This window comes from Cyrtonyx montezumae, unplaced genomic scaffold (genome assembly GCF_038088225.1).
Source record: "Cyrtonyx montezumae isolate F1298 unplaced genomic scaffold, pur_monq_1.0 scaffold_13, whole genome shotgun sequence".
Taxonomy (NCBI): Eukaryota; Metazoa; Chordata; class Aves; order Galliformes; family Odontophoridae; genus Cyrtonyx; species Cyrtonyx montezumae.
The window spans coordinates 1,494,805-1,519,156 of NW_027071859.1; the positions used below are offsets into that span (position 1 = coordinate 1,494,805).

At 46.9% G+C, this 24,352-nt stretch overlaps 1 protein-coding gene across 3 annotated transcripts in view; it reads right to left on the bottom strand.

Moving 5' to 3' along the window:
• The window catches only part of RUNX2 (RUNX family transcription factor 2), a 199,130-nt gene that overhangs the window by 75,431 nt on the left and 99,347 nt on the right, over positions 1-24,352 (bottom strand). For 2 of the 3 annotated variants that reach the window (XM_065730431.1, XM_065730428.1), the window contains exons 5-6: positions 18,939-19,112; positions 9,189-9,350 (exon numbers count right to left, since the gene is read on the bottom strand). In XM_065730431.1, the coding sequence (XP_065586503.1) occupies positions 9,189-9,350; positions 18,939-19,112 (336 nt within the window). The remainder of the gene's footprint in view (positions 1-9,188; positions 9,351-18,938; positions 19,113-24,352) is intronic. The other variant, XM_065730429.1, reaches the window with a different exon arrangement.

A 24,352-nucleotide genomic window follows, 5' to 3' on the forward strand; every position in this document is an offset into this window, starting at 1 on the left:
AGTAACACAAGCTAAAACCACATAGACATACCATTCGCTTCATAATGTTCTGCCAGTTCTAGGCTAGAAGTTAGTGTATGAAATAATGTGCTTATTTAAAGGAAAAGACCATAAAACCACACGGATATCAATGGTTCAGACAGCAACAGCCCTCCTAACCATTAGAAATAATGTGTGTAAACCACCACCAGCAGCAACTCTGAGCTCATGGATAGGCTCTTTTCATCCTACCTAAACAAGAGAGGCTCTGCAGGTACTCCTAAATCAGGCATGCCATTTTCCAGTTCCCAGCTCTGGAGAAACGTGATGTTCTTCTGGGAAAAACATGGCCAGGAGGGTTGGAGGTGCTGTGCCCCAGCAGGGCTGAAGAAGCAGCACACCAGCTCTCTAAAACACCACCAAATAACCTGCACAACGGCTGTGGAAATTAGCTTCCTCATGCCACGAGAGCTTTGCCTGATAAATCCAAGGGTTTGACACACTTTCCACTCTTTGTTTGCAGAGCTGCCCGTGGAATAGCTATGGAAGTGGAGAGCAAAGAGGCTGCTTTGTCTGGGTGCCTGCTGCACACACGGCCACGGCGCTCTGAGCTGCAGTTTGCTCTTTGCCTTTGACAGAGCAAATCATAACTAAAATATGGGAAATAACAAAACAAAACAAAACCACACATTATCAATAGCTGAGTTTCTCTTAGTGAATGATTAAACAACCCCTCCAGCCTCCTCATAAATCCAATCTGCACCCACCAACACCCAATGCACCGTGGAGGGCCCCTGCTCATCCAGCTCCTCCTGGCATCCATCGCTGCCACAGCAAAGCCCACTCAAGGCACAGAAAAGCTCTGTGAGATGAGAGATGAAGTTGCAGCAAGTTCAAATGAGCGGAAACTAAAGTTAGACAAATTCAGACTAGTAATGAGACCCACATTTCCAAAGTGAGCTTAATTAATGTCTGCAACCAAAGGTTGCTGTGGATTTTGCTTCCCTGGAAATTTTTAAATGAAGACCAACCGAGGTTTTGATCTTTATTGTGTTTGGTTGGTTTGGGTTTTTTTTTTTTTGTTTTTTGTTTTTTTTCCCAAAAAGGAACTTTCGAGTTCAAATGAGAGCTAACTTGAGGAAATCTCACAGTCAGGTTCACACCCGATGACCACACAGGCTTCTCTGCACTAATAACCCGTGAATCTATACCTCTGTGCAAAGCTCCTTACAGCAAAACCGTTTCTCACGAGCTTTATGCATCACCATTGCTAAGCATATTCGCTTTCCCCAAACGCTTGCCAAGAGGACACAGCTGTGTGCAGCCCTCCTGTGATGCTGAGGCACCACATCCACACCCTCAGCACCGGTGTGGGGCAGAATGTTGCCTGCTGGGCTCACGTGGGTGCCTGCTTCGAGCCACTGGTGCTTGCTGGGACCCTCCAACACCCACACAGAGAGGGCCTGTCCCAGGCATCACCTGCATTGATCCCTTCCCTCACTCTTTTTGAGTCAGTCTGAAAGCAAAGATGAAGAGATTTGCAGATTAGCGTCCCCAAATACCCTCCCTTTATGCATATGGAACAGTTCCTTAATAACATCCTCGATGAGCCACGTGAAGGCATGCACCTTCCATTTATCTCGTTCACCTTCCTCTTCATCACTGCCCACGTTTCTTTGAACGTCTAGAGAAAGCCTGAGCATCTCACCTCCACCTCGTCACCAGCACAGCCCAGTATCACCAGTATCAATGTTCTTTTTAATCTCACAACCAATCTGGCACGACATGAGTTAACCAAGTACAAGGCAGTGACAGTGGAGCCTACCAGCAGCCATCTTTGGTTCTTCCACCAAGCACTTCAGCACCACTTTTGAAGAAATGGGGCTTTTAAGCTGCACTGTTTCTGCCTCTCCTGTACCCACCACAGTCACAGACAGAGGACCAAATTCTTCTCCACCCGCATTTCATGGAATCGTTTCAAAAATTCCCCTTGTGCAATTAATTGAACAAAACTCAATGCAACAAAGACTCGAGGCCGCAGAGAATGAAGGGCAGAAGAAGTGATCCCCATCATCCTATCTGATTTCCCACATGGAACAGAACTTCACATCCGGAGTCGGATTTCCTCTCTGCACGCACACACGGAATGGCATCGGTCACACCCCCCTTGGCCCCATCCCACAAAATCCCACTGCATGAGCGAGCCACGTGCAGCAGCCTTCTGTGCTACTCAGTGCTCTGCAGGATGGGGCCGGGGGTGACTTAGAGGAAGGGAATATTAATATTCGAACTGCAGTGTGTGGAGATGGTCCTGGGAGATGGGCAGGGCAAGTGATGCCCCGCGTGGCCTCAGTAGTTCTTTAAATAAATAGAGGTGGGAGAGATAATACACGGCTGCACACGGAGTCGGAAAACCCACACATCCCCCCAGGTCAGAAACCAGCAGCGGTTCTACCGCGAGAACAGAGGAAACATCAAATGCCTTTCCGCACAGCAATGGAGCAGACAGCTCCAGCTCGCAGCCTTCTGCTGGGTGTCTATTGACCTTACTGGGGGAGCCCACATAGGTAATGAGTCAGGATGTGGCCCTTTGAAAGTCTGGAATCAAGCGCCTGATTGCTCCATTAACAATTAGCATTCTGTTTACAAAACCCAGCAGAGTCAGTCAGAATAATCATTACAAAACATGCTCAGACTGCGATTCCGGTTTAAGTTAATATAATTTTAATGAGTTCTTCAGAAAAGGCCTGGCACTTATGGAAAATTTCCTTAATTAATATCAGACCCTAAATTAGTAATAAAAAAAAAAAAAAAGCCCTGAATATCATTTGGTCTCAAGCTGGAACCGAAGTATGTTTTGGCATCATTACTAACTGTTAGCAGCAAGTTCTGGAAACAGATGCAAATCGTGATATGTGTCCTAAATATAAAACACATTGCAAAAAAAAAAAAAAAAAAAGAAGGCTCAGATAAAAATATATCTATACATCCACATATATTCGAGCGTGCTATTTCCTGCCTGTATCAGCAACAAATTCATTCTGTTTAAAAACATTCCACTTGTTTCTCTTTGGGATTTTTCAAATCCTTTATTTTCGGGAACAAAACCCTTTCCCTCTGCCTTCATTTTTCCTGTTTATTTCCTCTCCTGACAGCAGTTTCGAGCAAATGAAAAGGGTTTAAAGGCGCCCATTGTAACATTCAGCTGTCTGAAAATCAGCCTGCTTGCTTTGCCACCTAAATCCGGGTAGAGGTGCCTAATTTGAGGCCACCCACACCAGAAGAATTTGGCCCTTGTCCTTGAGGTGGGGATCGTGCAACGCATCTTCTGGACAACCCCTCCAATGAGGGATTGTACCCAGGAGAGACGGCGCAACTGAAACCCCACACACCAGCGCCAAGGTGCTGAGATTCCCGGGAGGCACCGAGCGGGCAGGAGACTAAAAATGGAAAACCTGTGGTGAACAGAATAAATAGCACCGCTGAACACGTGGAGAGAAAAAGAAGAGAGAGGGACAGAGGAGATGAGTGGAGGTGGGGGAGCAAAGCGAGCGAGGTGTTTCTAGAACAGCGAGCTCTCCCAAATTCTCTGCTTCGCCGTAACTCGCACTGAAAAGAAGACAGAGTGAAAACTGCTACGGTCACCAAGAAAAACAGAGGAGTGGGGTGTGTGCACCAGAAATGGAGCTGGCTTCCCGGCTTTGCCAAGAGCCTGAGATGGTATTGCTGAATCGTGAACTGCCCATTCATTCTGGGCTCTGCTAAAACCTTTCTGGCGATGCCCACGGTATTAACTATTCCTCTGCTCCCTGGTGCATGAGAAGAGGAAGAGGACTGTATTGTAAAGACAGCTCTCGCGTCTTCTCTTATTAAGAACACCAGCCTGAAATGTGCTGAGTACATCTAATGAAGTTAGTAGGAATTAAGGGATTCAGGAGCAGCTACTTCACAGAACCGCAGGCTTTATTCAGTTAGTGGTTGTGAAGTTTCCGGAGCTCCCTCGAGAAAGACGGAGCCCTTTCTTCCAAGTAATATCTTTCAAAGATCAAATCAAAAGGGGTGGGGAGGGGGGGAAATCCTTTCTTTAAAGTCCGTGTGTGCAATGTGTGCACAAGACACGGAGCAAAATCCAAGGCAATTCCAACGCGGGCTTAGAAACCTAAGAAGATGAGCAGCAGAGGACCTCAAGGAAAACCAGCACATCGCTGTGAGCCACTTCCTTATTAAAGTATGAACGCTCAGCCCAAAGGTTCAGCTGTAGTGGCTTCCCCAAGATGTGTTCTATTTAGGTTTAAGATATGCAGGCTTACAAGAATGAAAATTAAATTGTGTAAAAGAGCGGCACTGTCGCTGATTAAAGCAAGGCCAGAATGTGCAGAGTTGGATTTATACTTGCCAACCCTCAGCAAGTTGGAAGAACTGTAATCTTTCTTAAACTCAGTATCTGATTAAGGTCTGGGATCGTCCAAAATGATGCCGTGATATCTGCTGGGTGAAACGAATTGATGGGAAAGTTTGGCAGCACCGAAGCCAGCAAACAGCCCGGGGTTTGGTCTGCTCTCTGTCTCTAGATCCTGTACGGTCTGGCCACAGCTGCAGTACTAAATCCTTTTAGCCTCCACAACGGGGCTGCTGCCTGTTAGGAATGGGTTTGGGACCGTGCTCCTTCCCAAGCCGTGGCTGGGACCTGCTTGGCAGTGCACTGGCCAACCCCCAAACCAGCCCCAAGTCATCCATAGTGCTGTGCAGCAGCCCTGGCCTTGTCCCTGCTTTATCTATCAGTACAGAGATTCCTTACAGGTTCAGTTCACAGCACTGGGTCTGCAGTTCTCAGGCTGAGCCCAGCACGCCCCTCATTTATCACAGCACGTCTCCATTCTATGGTGCAGTAAGTCCAAACATAAAAGAGTGTCACCCTGCATCCTGCAGGGACTCCAGTGAGTGGGGAGGACGCGGGGACACCAAGCCACCATCCCTGACTTGTACTATTTGCAACAACATGTCTCACATAAACAAATATCAGAAGAGATGTAGTTCTGGTGATCTGTACTGCTGTTTAGCATCACCTTTACTTTTCTTTCTTTTGTCAGGTAGGCATTTGTCAAGCTCTGCTGCATAGAATGGGCTCTTTCACAGCCACTACTGATGTAGCTGGGCAGCTTTTGCATTTGACCCTTCAACTGCCTCTCAAAGGTGAAGCACTAAGCAAGGCATTTAGGCAGAAGCACGAGCAGATCCAGGAGCTGTGCAGAAGTCTCCATGCCTCCCTTCTCAAGAATCTCCTCAACACAAAAATTGAAGCTCAAGCCCCAGCAGTCCCGTGTGGATAGAGGTAAGGGTGAGGCGGATCCCGGCTGGCTTAAACCAGGTCTGAGGCATAATGAGGCTGAGATATGAGTATGTTTATTGAACCATTTAATCATCTCTTTGGGATTTGCCTCACCAAACACAGACTATCTGATCAGACATGCCTGTACCTGAACTGTTCAGCTACAGTCGTTGTAGAACCCATGGACAGAAGCAGGTTTATCCAAAGCACTGCCAGGGACCACAGCTCATCTGCAGGCTGGTCGAGGTAACTGAGTCCTCCAGATGCTGTTCTGTCCCCACTGACTGGAAAGGCAGCTCCAGGTGACTCTCTCACATACAAATGAGTACCTTGTGGACATCTAAATCCAACAGAAATCCATACCTCCTTCTGCTACTGTGGAACAACCTCTTGTGACTCCAAGAACAACCCAGCCTGTACTCCTTGCTCTGAACCTTGTATGTGCCAAGGACTTGTTGGATTAGTCCTGAAGCTTTATGTAAAATGACTCTGATGTGTATTTATATGAATCATATCTATTAATTACATAATAGACACTTATGTTCCCCATCCCACATGCAGTTTGGTTACAAAGACTGAGTGCCTTCACTATGAATCATGCAATCAGACCACATCCCTCAGGCAAAACTCCCTCTAGAATGGCCACGTTCATATATTCCCATGGTTTCCCCTACAATATTTCTTAATTAAGAATATTAATCTGCTAGGCCACCAACTTTCACCGCCTTTTAGGGAAGTTGAAGCAGACAGGTAGTTTAATAAGACACGGGGAAACATGCTCTTTTTATGGTTGAGTTGGTGTGATGAGGTAAGTCAACTGTACGGCCTCATGAGCTTATTTCTTCACTTATTCTTGATATGAACATGAGACATATGCACCAGAGAGATCATTAGTCCACAAGCTGCATGTCTTTGGGTGGGCTCTTCTGTGCTTTTCAGCTATCACTGCTGCATACAGCCCAAACACGAGTGAAATACCACTGATTAGTTGTGGGACATTGCTGATAAAGTACTGGTCCCCATTTGGAGAATAAAAGATTAATACTTGAAGTCTGACACCTACACTGTCATGGGTCCTCATCTGCACGTGTCTGCAGCATGCAGGCAGACATTTCAGCTGTGCAAAGCAATCAGGTATGCGTCTAGACACTGGCACGACCAGTTCAGCCACATTACACCAGCCTGTCTGAGTAACTCCTCGAGGAATCGGCTTGCTGCCCTTTTCCCCTCTTCCATGAGATGGAGAAATGCTCCGTACTGCTCCTACAATCCCTCACCCACACCCCTTCCTACAGCTCCCAAATTCTGATGCTCAGCCTGAACTCTGGTCCGAGCACTGGTGTCCTCAGCACCAAGAGTCATACCCCTCCACAATGGGGAGGAGTGTGGGCATTTTGGTCAGGGACTGGATGCATTTCCAGCCTTAGGACTATCATCAAAAATAGCTCCTGTGGGCTGCCACTGACCACGCCGCCACCGCGTTGGAAGACACCTTTGCTTTTTAAATGGTAGCTTTTCAGCATCTGAGTGAGCACAGCCCAAGCAGAGGTCTAGTCAAAGCCACAGAGGTTTGCAGAAAGGCTGGGTGATGTGAAGCTGTGGCAGGTAGGAAGCCCTGTGCCTGTAGGTGTGACATTCAAGGCCTAAGGGGGAAGTTTCACCCATTTCTCCTCCTGCACGATGTTAAGAACCAGGCAGTGAATATGGCATTCATTAAAGCTACCTTGTATATTTTTAACAGCCTCGATAATCAGGTTTCTGCCACCATCTTGGGAAGCCAAGTTTGTTTTTATTCAAGGCCTTGTAAAACGCTAATTTCTCCCTTATGCGCTGGAGATGCCTGAAATTTTCTAATATTCTTAAGAGCTTCTTAATCGTCACTTTTCCTCATCAAAGCTCTATTCTTTCTGAAAGGTGTCTCAAGTAATTGAGCGGCGGTTTGTTTCTCTGAGTGCAAAAGATAAATCGGCTGCTGTAATAGGAAGCTTTAAATCTGCGTTTTCTCTCTACTTTTAACACCAGAGGGGACAGATTCTGCCTTCCTGTGCGAGGCAGAAACCCTGCAGAAGAGCTGCAGCATTTCCAGTCGGGGCTGCAGCATGTTTCCTCAGTGCCTGGGAGTCAGGTCTCCTCCTCCACCTAGCAATGCTGTTCTGTGATCCTGACTGTCAGCAAACACTGCAGACAACCTCTGGCACTTACATGGAAGACGGAAGACTCTCTTTTCCAATTCTAAATGCACATGGTAGCAAGATCCCTGTGCTGGGGCAGCGTTGCAGAGATGCTGGTTGAGCCCTCAGAAGGCGAAGGGGAAGAAGAGCGATGGCAACCAACCATGGAGCGCAAGGGAAGGGTTCAGCACACGGCCACATGGTGTACACAGGTCTGCAGTCATCCTGCCTGCACCCACACGCCAGGAGCTCACGTCTGAGTGCACCCAGACAAGCAAGGGCTGCAGGGCAGGTGCACGCTACAGCTGCCGCGCTCCCAGCCGAGCCTCTCCCGGAGGTGTTGCTGAGGGCACAATTGCAAAAATAACCGATTCAACAACACAGACCATCGGGAGGTTCCAAAGGGAACCTGTTTGGGGCCAAGCAAAGCATTTCCTCAGCATCAAGCCAATCTTGTTCTTTTAAACCAAGTCAGCGCATTGCACAGGGAGCCCACGGGAACCTGCTCCACCACCCTGCGTCCCTCGGCCCACACGGAGGCGGTCGGCATCTCTGAAGATGCACAGCACGCTAGGGACTGCAGAGCGTTTGAGAAACAAAGCTTCCCTCTTCTGAGATGAAAGCCATGGAGGAGCTGAAGCTAATCAAATCCTACATGCCTGCTGGCCGGAGTTCAGCTCGTCAGGGATGCAGCTCGGTGCAGCGATCAGCATTACCGGCGGTGGAAGGGGAAACACGACAGCGAGAAATTCACCTGGCTGCAAGTCAAACAGGTGTATGGCAGCGGCATCCGGGGTTGTAACAGTGTCTTGCAAACATGCAAAAAACAGTAATGTAATAAGGCTGATTCTTTAGTTTTCATTAATGAATCATGAAGACCTCACGTTACACGTGCTTTTTGGCACACGCTGCTCGTGTTTCCACACTTGCAAGGTTGGAGCTTTTACGCTGAGCCACCCTCGCCTAAGGTTCCTCATTCTTGGCAAGATGTACGTGGTGACTGTGTGCCATTACAGGCTCTATCTCACTTTGGGGCAATCAGATTACTTCACACAGATGGTTTTATCACTGAGACCATACAGGTGAATTGCACATTATGTAAATGTACATTTGTTTGATAAAAAAATGAAGTCTCAGTTCCTTGCTGCTGTCTTGTTGGTGTTCCTGAACAAGTTTCCTTCCTCCTGCATCATTCCAAAGCACAATTTGTCCAATCTTTACCCTAAAGTGACTCAGCTAGTTTCTGATAAGCATCTGAAGCACTCATTAACTAAGGAAACAGGCTTTCTTGAGCTACTGGGTTGAATCGAGGGAGAATGAACCTTCACCTTAACTACTGAAGAAATAAAAGGCACCTATCTAACATCACACACAACGCAGAACTAAAACACCAAAATACAAAGACTCTGGCAATGACGTTAAAACATGTAAGCAAACATCCTCTCGGGGGTAGGATTTAGAAGAGAGAGAATTTGTTCACAGAACCGGGTTCGCAGTAAAAAAAATATTCTGCTCTGAAACGGACCTAGAGACATTCAAACCGTTTGTGCTCCGAGCGACACAGCAGCTCTTTCTGACCCCAACCCACCATGCAGCAACCCTGTCATCACCGACCGAGCTTTGCTCTCATTATTAGGGTTTGTCTGCAGCCGTTCAGGCAGCCTCAGTACCTGCCAGCTTAAGTGTTTTAGGAGAAACGTGGTCACTACCTGAGAGGCGTCGGGGCACGTCGGTGATGGCTGGAAGTCCCGTGCCTCGAGTGGAGGACAGGGGAGTTGTGGAGTGAATGGATGGCGAAGTCATCTGGCTCAAGTAGGACGGGTACGACTGGTCATAGGACCACGGAGGGGACGACTGCGCCTGCCTGGGGTCTGGAAAAAAGAAATTGGGAGGTAAGGAGGAGAAATTTTAGGGCATCGACAGTCTAACTGAAAGAGATGGGGCTACTGAGTGTACACGCATCAGCATCACGAGGAATGAGAACACAATAAAGCACAACTTGCTCCTCCAGACTCAACGTCTTTAAGCCTCGCTCTGTGTGTTTCCCTCCTGGTAACAATATCTGGGGGAAATGAACAGGGCAGCAAGCAGAGCTGAAGGCTTAGCAGCTGTTCTGTAAACTCCTGATGTCTCACATCCAGCTCTGACAGTGTTACACTGGGACTCGCCAGTCCTCATGATGTAGACAGATAAGCTGACCATAAATAAGAGGCACAGGGGCATGCTGCAGCTGAGCTTGGCCAGTCTGAGTGAGAGGCAAGGAGACTCCAAAGTCAGTAGTTGGCATGCCTGTCAAGTTGTTATCCAGTTCAAACATGACAAAAAAAGTGGTTTTAGTGCTGAAACAGCTCTCCAAGAAGGAAAATGTCATTAATCTTATTAGCGTCTGTCTAAAAATGTCACATTTGGATGCTGGCCCAGTTACCTACCGTCACCTCAATTAGAACAACATGAAGCCAGATGGATTGGGATAACTAGCACAAGCTAATGATGCATTCACATGTACTCGTTAGAACTCACAATGAAGGAAATTATTTTAAGGATAAATACTGTTTATTTTTTGCTGAAGGTCTGGTGAGCTGCAGCAGTGAGAAAGAGGGAGGGCTGGTTTTACCCAGCTGTGCTGGGATTCAGAAACCATTTGTTCTCACTTACTATCTGGTGATAAAGATACCACCAAATTCTTCAACATTTAATTACTATTTTTATTTCTTTACGCTGATAAAAACTGAGCTTTCAACCCCTGAAGTTTTTTCTGGGCACCGCCTGATAAGCAGATAACAGCCTCGAAATGGGTTCACAGAAACCATCCAAATTCTCCCCAGTGCTGTCAGTGAAGCACACCAGGTCCACTTCGTTTGGAGAACCTTCTACATCAGAGCACTGTCCTAAAGCACTGCTTTACAGGAAGAAACGCGACAGCCACATGGCAAAAGCAAAGGCACTTCTTCAGGAAATTCAACATTTTCCCCTTTTTTTAACTCCTTTCCCTGCTCTTCCACGCAGCAAAAGCTTGTAGTTTTAGCTTTGCCTTGTTTATTTTCTCTTTCAGACATGATTTGTTTGAAGAGATGTCTGGAAAGCAGATACTTCCTTGAAGCAAAATAACTATATAGATTAAAAAAAAAAAAAAGTTCACATTTAATTTTAAGAGGATTTTCCCCGAGTTTGCCACTTATATAAGAGCTGAGTAATAGAAATGGTTAATATAAACTCCTCAGAAATCCAAAGGACACTTGATCATTAAATGTAATGAACTTCTTTGTTTTAACAATTTCAGGGCTAGGGTTGTATGGATTGGCGCGCGTTCAAATTTGACTGACTGCTCGTTGTTATATCTGATATCGACATATTTCTCTGCCTCATTCCACTACTATAATTCACCATTCAGTCAATGGTAAATGATCTTCAACTGGGAACGGAAAGCCAGTGCTTGCTGGGAAAACAATCTTAAAATTAATGATGTGTCAGGAGCACAATCTCAAACCCAAGCTCCTTCAAACTCCAAGAGCTTTTCAAGTCCTGCTGCTGAATCCAAAACAGGGACCCTTGAAGTTTTGATTTCAGGTCAGTCCCAGAACTGGGAGGAAACGACAGAGCAAGTAAAGATTGAGAAAAATCACAGCAGAGGATGTTTTTGCAGGAATCTGGTTTAAGATGCTGAAAACCTCAGGAAAGGAACTGCCTTGCAGAGGCTCATGCCACTTCTCGTGGCGTATCCATCATGGCATGAATAGATTCTGACCAACTCTGGTACCCTCCCCACTCTGAACACCCACACTAGGTTTGGCTTTCCACCTTAATTCAACAGGTGTGAATGCCTCTGTGAACACAAGAAGGATCAACAGCAAGAAAATGAACAGATTCGTGAGGACTTTCAGAACAGTATTTCATATGTCAACGGCAGAGGCAGAATATGGGGCTGGATGGACTATCTGTTGATGCCAGATACTCTCAAGACATTTAGCTTAATTTATACACTCTCTCTATAGCTCATCCCATCTACAGAACCACACCATCAGATTTATTTTTTAATTTATACTTGATTTCTTAATTTTTTAATTTGATTTTTTAATTTATACTTGATTGTGAGATGTGGAACTACGAAGTGTGTTAGAGAAAGAGGACAGGCTGTTAGTGAAGACACTGTGCTGTGACGTAACTGCTTCTGGCCCTTACACAGACCTCCTGTTGAACTTGAGTAACTCTGGTACTTTCTACCTGTATTTGAGTAAAAGAATGATAAGTTGTTCCCTGAGTATCTCATTCACAAAATGAAGTGCTTCTCTTGGCTAGAAGCTTTCAACACCGATGTTAGGTGTGAACTTGAGCTGCTCTGAAACTAGTGTAAGGAACTCAGCTCCAGGGAAATTATACTGTGTCTTCTCACAGAATGGGAAGTAATTTGGAGGAAAATCCTCAAGCAAATAAAACAGAAAATTCATCAGAGCTCACTGACTGAAGAATGGCCGCAGCAGGCCAGGCTGGAGGTCAGTGTGATTTCGTCACATTGAGGCAGGGCCAAGGTCATGGCTGAGGCCAGGTAGGGAATTTACCCTGTGGTTTCAAGCATTATCTTTGGCCTGTTGGGAAAGCGGAAAGCAAAGATACCTGTTTTACCAGATCCTGGAGTAAATGCCCTAAAACCACCCTCACTCACTGTCTAGACATGTGAGGAGCAGAATCCAAGTGTGATCTGCTCACCCAAAAGGTCACGGTCACTGCTCCGTGGTATTGCCACTGAGTAAAATGCAGCCGAGCCAATGGCCATCTCACGTAGCCAACATCCACCCCACGTAGCCAACAGCCATCCCACATAGCCAACATTCACCCCACGTAGCCAACAGCCATCCCACATAGCCAATAGCTATCCCACACAGCCAACAGCCATCCCACGTAGCCAACAGATAACCCACATAGCCAACATCTAACACACATAGCCAGCAGCCATTCCACGTGGCCAACAGCCACCCCACGTAGCCAGAAGCTACACCATGTAGCCAGCAGCCACCCCACATAGCCAACATCCATCCCATGTAGCTAACAGTCGTTCCACGTAGCCAACAGATACCCCACATAGCCAACATCCACCCTGTGTAGCCAACAGCCATCCCACATAGCCAACATCCACCCCACATAGTCCTCAGAGCAGAATGGGAGCTGTGGGCCACACATGGCACCTCTTGGTCCGGTGTGAGGACATTCCCTGCAATGCTGATGTGCTGAGGTCTTGACTACAGGTCTTGCATCTTTTCTGTCTCCCTGTACAACAGAATCAAGCCTTGTGGAGGCAGGAGGGTGCCACACTTATTGATCAGAGGTACCTGCTTCCAGAACTGCCCCTTACGAGGCAAATCCAAATGGATGCCAGAAGGGAACAGAACAAATGCGCTCGGAAGGATCATCTCCTCCTTGCTGAAAGGATGGCACGGCCACTGAGCACACACCAGTGGGGCAGACAGTGCAAGTGGATTTGGAAGAAGATTTCCTTGCCTTCATGCAGATGAGAACATCTCTTCTGCTGGCAGTGAGTGGAGGGCCACGCATGCTTGCCATCCTGGCAGGCACCTCTGTGTGCGAGATCCGGAGGCTCTGGCTGTCACATGAAGCACCACGTGCTCTGGCAGCCAAAGCATATCTTTCTAATCACTGAAAGCCCCGAGTATATGAGAAACCCCAGAGCTCTGAGGCAGCGCAAACATGAATTCCTGCCTGAAGGAATCCCTCGAAAACAAGGGAAAATGTGAAGACAGAAGTATGCTGAACGGCTCGGGAGAAAGCCCACCCAACTCCCAGTGCCGGAGGCCCGCAGCCAGGCTGGCAGAGCCTTAAACAGCAGCAACAGAAGCAGAGAGCTGCTCTGAATTTGACTTTGCACTTGAAAATTTTGGAGTGATTCCTAAGAACAGTCCTTTTGTAAACAGTTTTGTTAAGTCTGCGTGGGTTTCACAACGCTCATTGAGGTCGGGGCATTTTCAGGCATACGCGAAGCCAACACTGGGCATGGATGAGCTGACATGAGGACAGAACTAACCCGGCAGCAGCTCCTTCCTGATGGCACGGCCCGCAGGGCCTCAGCGAGGCGGGAAAACGAGTGCTTTTGTGTCTCGGTTTTGCTGCCACATCAACATCAGTGGAAGAGCTGATCAGCTCCTGATCCGTGTCGTCAAGGACAGGCTGCATCAGCTTAGTGGACAATAAGGGCTTTGGAAAATCCACCTAAATTTGGATGTATAAAACTAAGCCCGGAAACTGAGCAACCCCTCATGGCCCACTTCTCCCACCGATCATCCAGCAAAGTCAGTTCTCTTCTTTCAATGGAAAAGTGAGAGAAGAGAAAGCTGGGAAGTTGTCCTGGAGAAGTAGTTTTCTGTTCCTCTGGAGCTGGATTAAGAAGCATACAGATTTGCTATAGAAAAAGATCAAATTTCCATTTCCCAAGCCGAGCTCCGGTACTCAGAGCATGACCATAGGCTCACAGCCCCTCAGCACACAGCCTATAAAACCCAAACGTCACACGTGCGCACACGCTTTCCAAAAACACTTATTTAAATCCAGTCGTCAGCTCCAGTGCTGGCTGCTGCCCATTGCGTTAGTGCTACTGCTGCTACTAAAAAACAAGCTGTCTCGAGCTATCTGTGGTAAACACCCAAAGCAAATATCTTTGGTTATGATCTTAACAAAGCCAAGATGACTTTCTGCATGAGTAAACACGCTATTGTTGTAAACCCAGCCCCAGCAAAACAACAACAAAATGCAGCCTCCTCCTCTCCTCTATTTTTTTTGGGTGCATTTAAAAGCCCAGGGCTTGATCTGGATTGCCCAGTTCAATCAATGAACGCCGTGGAGTTACACCCTTATGGACACCAGTGTAATTGAGAGCAGATTTTGGCCTTAAGAACCTCTAAACCCATTTTTCCTCTCGGTCCCTAAGAGTCACAGTTTTAAAGGAAAAAAGAAAAAAAGCTGAACAAGTCTTGCCAGAAGAACAACTAAATAGCAATAGGGGAAAAAAAAAAAAGTTAAAAGCATACTTTAATAGGAGGGACACAGACTTCACCCAGTGGAGGTTCGCAGTGGCGGCTCGCCAGTCGCCCCAAGGATGCAATCCATTTGCATAAAGCGCAGCAGACTGCAGGCACCCTGGGGTTTGTGGCAGAAGGAATCCCAGCTCCTCCACCTCATGTGCAGACTGGTGGCTTTTATTCCACGGGCTGAAGGCACAGTGCACCCTGCAAACCTATAGCCTGGGCTACTTCTAAGTGTTGTTCTCCGAGCGATCTCGCACTGTGCCTGCAGCACTCAGCACGTGCATGGCTGCGGACTGGGGCATGCTGCAGCGTGCTGCTGTCCCAGGTCTAACACAAGCAGCCCAGGAGGGGCACTCACACAAGGCTGGGTTAGTAACAGCTACCTGGTTTGTCCCACACCTCTCCTGCAGCTGGTGGGCTCAGATAACAGACATTGGGTTGATGCTTTTGGTCTTTGAGGTCTGTGCTTCACAGCCCCACATTCACACCCCACAGCTGTGCTGTATGAGAGGAGGACTGTGCCAACTGCAAGAGGACAGTGCTCAGCCCCAGCGTCCCAGAACGGGGAGGAATGGAGGACTGGTATCATCCGAGGAGCTGAAGGTGCTTTCTGCCCACGGCCCTCCCACCAGCCTCACTTCTCACTGCTCCACCTGATAGTGGCAATCGATCCCCTCACTGTCTTTCATCTCCAAATTCCTTAAATCTGCTTTCCAGGCTCAGAGGGCGGTGATGCACTGGAACAGGTTGCCCAGAGAGGCTGTGGATGCCCCATCCCTGGAGGCACTCAGGGCAAGGCTGGATGTGGCTCTGGGCAGCCTGCTCTGGTGGCTGTGACCCTGCACACGGCAGGGGGCTGGAACCAGATGATCTTTGAGGTCCTTTTCAACCCAGGGCATTCTGTGATTCTATGATCTATGAAAAACAATGGGGGCTGAAAATGCAGCATCACCGAAGCGTGTGGGAGAGGGGAAAGCAGAAAAAGAGGAAGAAAAAAAGAAAGAAAAATCTCACAGGACCTGCTCTCTGAGTGCTGCTCTTTCAGTGCTGCGAGTCACAGACTGCCCATAGATGAGACGGTGCCACTGAGGTGATGGAGCATGAAACCCCACGGAAGCCCCACTCGCAGCCAGACAGAAGCTCATCCGCACCGGTTGCAGTTTAGAAAAACAACAGCTTTGCTCATTTCATACCGAAGTGCTGCTGCACCGAGCCAGGCTCTGCGCCGGGCTGTAACTCGACCCTCCTGCAAGTTGTTCCAGCACCATTGGGGAGAGGGGAAAGAATATACCAATATCCAAATGCGAGCAGACAGGATCCCTGATTTACGGGCAGCAAGCGGGGCTCAAATTGAATCTGCACTGCCTCAGCAAAGGCATCTGCTTATTGGGCGATTTGTTTTTTAATGACCCTTCGATGTTGCTTTTGCAGGCTCCTAGTTAAAATGCCATGTTGAATAAGGGCAACTCTGTGCCTTGCGCAGCCCGGTGCTGCGGTGGGTGTGGGACCGCGCTGCCATGTGTAGAACCTGTGCTCTGATACTTGAGGCAAATATAAACACAACCCAGACAGGGAGAAGAAATATAAGAGCGAACCCCAAAGTGCCGAGTTGCTCCGTGCTCAGGTGTGGGCCAGTCAGGCTTTAAATATTATTTGTGTTTAATCATGCAATAGCTATGCAAGTGGAACTACACAGGACCAGTTTATGTGCTTACTAGACATAATGCGGATTTTGTCATAGGAATGCAGTATTTACTGTTAAATTTATAAGGAATTAATTATTTCCCCTAAATTACTAGGTAAGAGATTAAGAAACAAAGGTATACGCAAAAGGAATGCTTGCTTAATTCCTGCAGAGGTAATACAAACATCCGTGGGTTCAGACAAGCGTCTGTACTCCTTTCAACGCATCCCCAAACCCTGCTGGCCCACGTTAAGAACCCAGTGGGTAACTGGGGCAGACGGGCAGCACCAGCAGCTCCACCAGCGCACCCAGCAGCCACACGTTTCGCAGTCCCCTATGGGCAGCCAGCACCTGATCAAAGACGTGTCTGCTCTCTGAGGCATTCCCTTTGTCTGTTGTTGGCGCAGCTTGCGTGGCGAGGAGCATCCCCTCCTCACAGAACTGTGAGGGACCGTCCGCGGAAGCATGGCAGCGCTGTGGTGGAACATCAAAGCACGTGCAGCTTTACAGATTGCGATCGGCATCCCGACCAGCACACAAAAAAAAAGCCTTGTGGGGAAGCCAGTGCAACCCACGGGGCTCGCGCCGAGGCAACATGCCCACACGAAGTGCTTTATTAACTGGAAAGCTGATGAGTAGCCCGGTATCACTACAAATTTGAAGACGCAGCAGAGTCCTCATTGCTTTCGGGGAAACGAAAGCGCTTTGGGATTCTGAAGTGTCCCATGACTCTGGGTTTGTCTGGCAACAAAAGCATATAATCCCCAATAGATGGGAAAGTCGGCCTGCCTTCCTGGGTTCAGCTTGTTCCCTCTGCCCCGCCAGCACTTCCCAGCTCTGGATGAACCCTCAGCTGGAATGGGCTTTGAACTCCTCAAGCTGCAGAGCAGATAGGGAACAGCACGCAGCTCTGTCTGCAGCCAGCCTTATTTAAACCTCATCTGAAGTTGTCACCTCCAGGAGCTGTAAATGCTGCTGCTGATTCATAACGAGGCAGAGCAGTACTCCATTAATCAAACCCAGCAGAACGTTTTCTACAGGAGGCATTTACGTGAATGAGAACAGCATATGAGGTTACACTTCGAGAGGAAGAAAATTACAAGGGGATCTCAGTTCTCATGCTTCAGGGCATAAGCTGATCACCAGATGGGGTCAGGAAGAATTTCTCCCTCCCTTGTTCCTAGATGGTCCACAATAGGTAAACTATGGAGGCACAGCAGAGAAGCTGATTTTAGCCCCAGATTTTGCTCAGTTTTGGGGGGAACTGCCACATCCTCAAGCACTGTCAGACAGAAAAGAGTGGTTAAGTGAGAAAAAATACTGGGCTTCATTTGGCAGTTCACTCACAATGATATGTACAAGAGCCCTGACTTCAACATGTCCAACTAAACCTGGCCAACAAGACTGCACTGGGAAGATGGTGGGTTTTGGGTACCACGTAACAAGTGATACCAGCATCTTCAGTATATTACAGACGCTTCATACAAGTTAAAGCTAGACTTCTTGAGCTAGGAGAGCTTTGCCACAGCTCATGGGAACCATTTTATTTTTTTGGTTCCAATTCACTGAGTGCTTTGGGTTCAAATTAACCCACTCGCTTCTCTTCCTCGCTGCAAATTAATAGACCAGTTGAACTTAAAAAAGAAGAACAAGAAAGAAGAAGAAAGCCACAACACTTTGTTAAAACCACTAAGTTTCAGCTGGTATCATGTCAAAACCACTTGAAACACGAAACCAGAAATCTTCCTAGGTTGACTCAAAGACTTTGTCTACACCAGGAGTGCTTTACCAGTACAGGAATACCTGTGTATTACATTGGCAAGGGACTCCTGGCATAGAGTTTGAAAGCTGAGTTTGAAAGCTGCCTAGTAAACTGAGTCGAGAGTTTTGCTGACCAACTTGCATCTAAGTTCAGTTGTCCAACAGTTGCAGCAAATTAACTGCTCAGTGCCATCACCTCTTCGCGTCCCAGAGAGACGCAAATACATCAGCAGAAGTTTCGAGTGTGGCAATGGCCACCGTGAGGCAGAGGTTGCTTTGAATCTCTGCTGAAAAATACAAGCAGCTCCACATTTAGAAAAGCTAACACAATTAGATGCTTTTACAGTCTTGCTGCAAACTTCTGGCACAGCTGCAAGTGAAACATTTCAGGCTTACGATCTGTGACACGTGGTCTTTCAGGACTTCTCTCAGCACACTGAAATCTGTCTCTCAATGCAATCACAAACGGTGCGTACAACCCTCGTAAGCAGTCTTGGTAGGTTTCTCCACAACCCGGTTTGTTGTAACATCGCTCAGCACTGGTGCTGGAAGGAAACTGCCACATGAGAAGCTTGTGCTATCGTTCTGACAGGAAGGTCATTGAATTCTGGGCGCTTCTCTCCACACCAGTGCAAAATACAAATCTGAACAAAAATATCCGTTCTGATATGTGCCGATAGGTGCTTTTACAGAGCTGGAGGTGAAGACATAGCAACCTAGCACTTAGAATTTCACCAGATTCCTATCCCATTTACCCATATAGATTATTTTGGACCTATGGCAAAAAAAAAAAAAAAAGACATTAAAAAAAAAAGAAAAAACATTTTCAGCTTCAAATGCTACAGAAGAAAACCCTTCCCACCTAGCTTTGCCTGGAACACATCTCTCCCTCTGTAATAGCCTCTATGTCTACAGCTGAGACACAAACATAAGCAATTACTACCATTGCCTGTGCAAGTCAAACCTATGGTTCTGTCTCTTACCTGTAATCTGACTCTGTCCTTGTGGATTAAAAGGACTTGGTGCAGAGTTCAGAGAGGGCCGTGGGCTCTGGGTCGGGACCCCTACTCTCATACTGGGATGAGGAATGCGCCCTAAATCACTGAGGCGTTCAGGGAACAAACTAGGTTTAGAGTCATCAAGCTTCTGTCTGTGCCCTGGAAACAGCAAATCATAAAATAAAAGCGTTAATAACAAGATTTAGTAATTGAACACACAAAAAAAAAAAAGAAAAAAAGAAAAAAAAGAAAAAAAAAGAAAAAAAGAGGTCTTTATGGACCTGTTATCAGATTAATGGACTATGTAGGTACCACAGCTACTCCCAGTAACACAGTGACAGTGATGGGGAATTTGTGTTTTGATGTTAATTTTGGACATTGTTGTGCTGGCAAAAGCCTTCACTAGCACTCCTGTGCCCATATCGATATGTAATGCAGTAATTTGGATCAAAATAAGCCCTTATGGACACCACACAAGGTCTTCATATCTTTTTTTTTTCTTTTTCATTTGTCTGCTTTAGCTACACTGGATAGTTAAAGGGGCAAAACCCTTTTTGTGAAAGTAAACCTTATATGTACAAGTCATCAAGAGGGACAAGTATTCCATGACTGGACTATATGTTGTGGATTTCTGCTAGGAAAATTCCTCCATAACTTGAGAGCTTTTCCAAAAAGTAAATAGCCATGCTCGTTGGAGAAGCTTCTGGCCAAGACAGGGTCCTGCACTGCCATTGCATGTTCAGCTCTCCTCCGTGCTCTTATTTCTCTCCAAAAGCGAGCTCACTGCCCCTGTGCCACACGGCTGCCTTGGGAAAAGCCTTCACACTGTCAAAAATTCAGAGGGGAAAAATGCCCCAAGCAACAGGACGCGCCAACTGGCACCTTGGTACTCTTCATATTGTCATTCTGATTTTTTGAGAGGAAAGGTTTTACTTCTCTAATTGTATTCTTTGCTCCTAAGTTTAATTTCTGAGTAGTAACAGATGCTCCTCAACCGATGGTGCCTTTGAATGAGGCACAGAAGGTGTTATTTCTATCATTTAACATATGGGAAAACAGGCACGCGGCGAGATTAAGGTCAGTACTAATTTTACTTAACTTCAGCCATTCATAAATCAGGCATCTAGTCTAAACTCTTCTAATGTAGACTTCCTCTACAGGTAATGGAAAGAAATAGCTACTTCCAGAGGGCAATTCATCTCATTTGTCTCTGACACCAGTCTTAAAATGGGATGATTCACCTTCTGAATTTGCTTTCTCTTCCTCCTCTGATCAGAGAGGGAGCCCACATGACTAGCTTAATTAGGCACTCTTACCATTAGTCAACATCGCGTGGAATCAATCTCACCCAAAGTTAGCTACTAAGGGAACATGAAAAGCATCTGTCAGAGCTGAAATGGGAGCCCAGATCCCCTCTCTGCCACCCAGAAATGCAGTTGCCTCCATCCCTGTAAACAGTGCTGGGGGATGGGCACAGGCAATACATGGCTTGGATATTTTGATGCTTTTAACATCAGGAAGGGTCTCTGGTGTGGCTTGGGCACATCTCAAAGACCTCCAGATGATGCCCAGAGGTTCGAGAGATACTGCATTCTCCCTCAGCAGTGAAAATACAGCCCTCTGCTTGGAGACCGTGAGAGTCCAGCTTTACAGACACGTTCAGGTCGCCCACATCAGTCTTAGGGCCAGAGAACCAATTCTGGCACTGTCTAATTTGCTTTAACAGTATAAATGAGGCCACTGAGTCTTGAAATGTATCAGATCACCTCTCTTTATAAAAGGTAATGTAATGGTGTCTGTCACCGTAGCACTGAAACACATGGGTTCTCATAATCCAGCTGGGACCACAGTGCCCAAACGTGGCTGCAGGCAAAGCTTTCTCTGTAATGGACAGCTAACTCTAAGCTAAATTTAGAGAAATCAGGGTTCTACATACACTTGGAAGATCTCAGATCATAGACTTGGAGATCTCCAACAGCTGCCTGGACACAGGCACACTGCTCTGGGTGTCCCTGCTTGAACAGAGGTTGGACCCAATGGACCCAGAGGGTCTATCAATCATTCTGAGATTCTGCCATTCTGTGAAAACTGAAGGATTTAGGTTGGGAGATGAGAAAAAAAAAAAGCTAGATGTAAATTCATTTTAGAGAAACTTCTCTAGCAATTAAAAAAATAATAATTAGTTGACCCATTGTTCTGTGCTTTGAAGTATGATATTTCTCCCCCGTGATGACTCAGTGTAGAAACACGGGGTAGGCGTGAGGTTTCCCATTAAGGAGAAGGAGCTGCTGTATGGTCGAGCTCTGCAGAACAATCCACAGGCATAGGTGACTCCTCTCCATGAGGTATCAATCACTTCAAACGGGGAACCATTTTTGGTGGGCTTGTAAGAGCTGTAATGGCAGCCTCATTAATAGGATAACATCTCACCTGGTAGTCATTAGCACTATCTCTTCAATCTATGTAAATGAGAACTTGTATAAGCTGGGTGCTGCTAATCTAAAGAAATAACTTTCACACGCAGGCATATGCACACAGACAGAATTCTCCTGGGATTTCTCCTTCTCTATCTATGATTTTTTTTCCACATTTGTTCTGGTTTTGCTTTTGCCTTTGTTAGATGCATTTACCAGAAATCCATTGTTCCTCCCCTTTTCTATTCATCCACGTTTCAGCATGACCAAGAGGGCTCAAAATAAGATAAAACCCAAGTAGCCCACCTCTGAGCTCGCACATCAGGGCTCACTTCACCTGGGAATGAACCTATATCCAAAGTGAAATTAATTTTGACAGAAAAATTCTGCCCTGTGCTCATACAGGATCCTTCTGGCTAAAGAATCACTGTGCTTTCCTAATGAACCAGGGCCCCAACTATTCTGGCTGCCTTCTGCTCACTCCATGAACACTCTTTATGTAGAGCACCTCTCCTATACCAACATATGCCCAACAACCCCTTGCTTTGCTTCTGTCACACTCTGATTGCCCACAGCTTTTCTGGAACAGAGACTACATTTAACTCTGCATTATGATAATCAACTGGTCAGTCAGAGAAAGATACTGAGCTGGATAGTAGGGCTCTTCCATGTAGGCAAGGAAAAAAAAAAAAGAAAAAGAAGGATTTCCACATATGAAATAATTGTGGATTTGGGTGTTGTCATTAGAAAAAGTAGGGAAGGGAAGGATAAGAGAGATGTGCACATCTGGAAGACCCCAGGCATCAATGGGAGTGCAAATCCCCAGAAACCAGCAAGGGGCCAAAGGCAGACCTGCCTTTCCCTTCTGGTCCTTTAACATGTAGGGCTGTAACAGAGAGTCCTGTTATGACAGAGATCCACAGGAGCCACGCTCCCCCAGTGCAGAGTCCCAGTGAGATGAGACTGCATTGCAGCTCTGCACATTATGGGTTCCTGCTCTTTAGCTAAGCTAAGATGTGCCCAAATAGAAAGCAAGCAGGAATCTCAAGAAAAAGCTTCATATTGAGGAGGTGTCTGCAAGAAGTATAGGCAACATAAATAGCTTTCTTGCCCTGATTTCCTTGCAAGAAAAGATATAAAACAATCCTATTAAGTCCAGAGCAGCTATGAGGCATGGGCTGAGACTCTAAAAAGGCCTTCTGAGCAGCACATAAGCAGCAGCAGTGAAATATGTGATACATGTTTAAAACTCATTCCACAGGCTGCTTTTCATCTCCCATTGATATATGTGTCCGTTGACAGAGAAATTCCTGATCCCAGGGGAGCGTGCTAAGAAAAGCTGTATTCCTTGGTCACAGCCATGAGGCATCATTTTATTTCAGGAAAAAAGATTAGGGTAGTAAGTGTGGGTAGCTCAGTGAGAAGCTCTGATCTGCCGCGGCAGCGATTACATTAAAAAGCAATATGAGGCTACGGAGAGGGTAGGAGAAAATAACGCCGTGGCTTTCCCAATGCCAGCACTCAGCACACGGTCCTGACAGCAATGCTACACTGAGGTGCTCTGTCACAAAGATTTTGTGGGATGTCCTGGGGACAAAAAGCTCAGGGATGCAGGCAGCCCTCGGTATGAAATGCCTGAGGGGTGTGAGGGGACTCGGGGTAAGGATGGGACCCAACGGGCACTGGAAGAGAGCAGGTCACAGCACGGAGGCTGAGCAACATTCAGGTCTATCCCCACCACTCAGCTCTTTCAAATCACACAGCAACCTGAGTATCACTTTCCTGAGACGGAAAGCATCACCGGAGAAGCCAAGATGGAAGTCGGGCTGCAGAAGAGGCTGACTCACAGGATGGAAACGTGGCACTGATGCTTGAAGATCTTTACCTCCTCGGGGAGGAGGGCTGTGCTTTTTTATCTTTCAGCTGTGGGTGTGGGACTGAAATCTAATTAGATCATGCTACACGTGGCCCAGCCAGATGCTGACACTCAGGGACTCCCTTTCTTTGTACCACGTACACCGCCCACCTTTTTGTTGTTGTTGTTGTATTTTATTTTATTTTTTCTTCTGGTACCAAGGAGATCTGGTCACCAGATTGTCAGCAGACGTTTCTATCGCTCTCAAGTGGGTTAGCTATTTTCAGTCATCACCCATTTCTTTCCATCTTTTTCGCTTCTGTCACTGCAGCAGCGAGAGCCCTCATGGGAGTCAGGTGTCTCCATGAAAAAGCCGAGGGAACGCAGGAAGGTCGTGAAAGCAAGAAGCTGGGCTGCCCCTGCTGGGCCATGTGTGCTGGGACAGCCCAAGCAGAACACAGGGAGATGGTCAGATGTGAAATACCACCAACGCTGTGCCACGAGCGTGCCGAGCAGCAGGAGGAGCCAGGGGAGGGCTGGGGGGTCACTGCACAGAGGTCTACAGCTCACAAGGGCAGCTGAAATGAAAGTCCTCCTAATGGCGAGACCGGCCACTGAGGCTTTCTGTGAGCAGTGGCACTGCATTGAGTTTGAGACTGGAAAAGAACTGCAATGCAAAATGGACTTGTCTTCAGGCCAAGGGGCAGCACAAAGAGGAACAGAACCACGTACATTACGAGCTAAAAATTACAGCCTATACAGCCCAGGCTTTCTCTTCCTTCAAGAGAAGCACATCTGAGCCCAAGAGCTCAAGTTTTGATTATTCTCATTTTTCACTATTAGCACAGAACTTCAAAAATCTGAAGAACGGGTACATTTTTTCCTACTGACCATATGAAAACGTCTTAGAGACGCTCCATCTTTTAATGCTAATACACTGGTGACGTATTTCTGTCTACACACTGTAGAAGCCAATTTCACACCACACGTCCCCTGAATTTTAACAGGAGTTCTCTTTAAATTCTAGCAGGACGTGTTCCTGCATTTCATCCCACTTGGTCCTATGGATCAGTCCCAACTGGAAGACACTGGCTGGAACCCAGCTCCAGGCTGGTAAGGCTGAGGTCTCA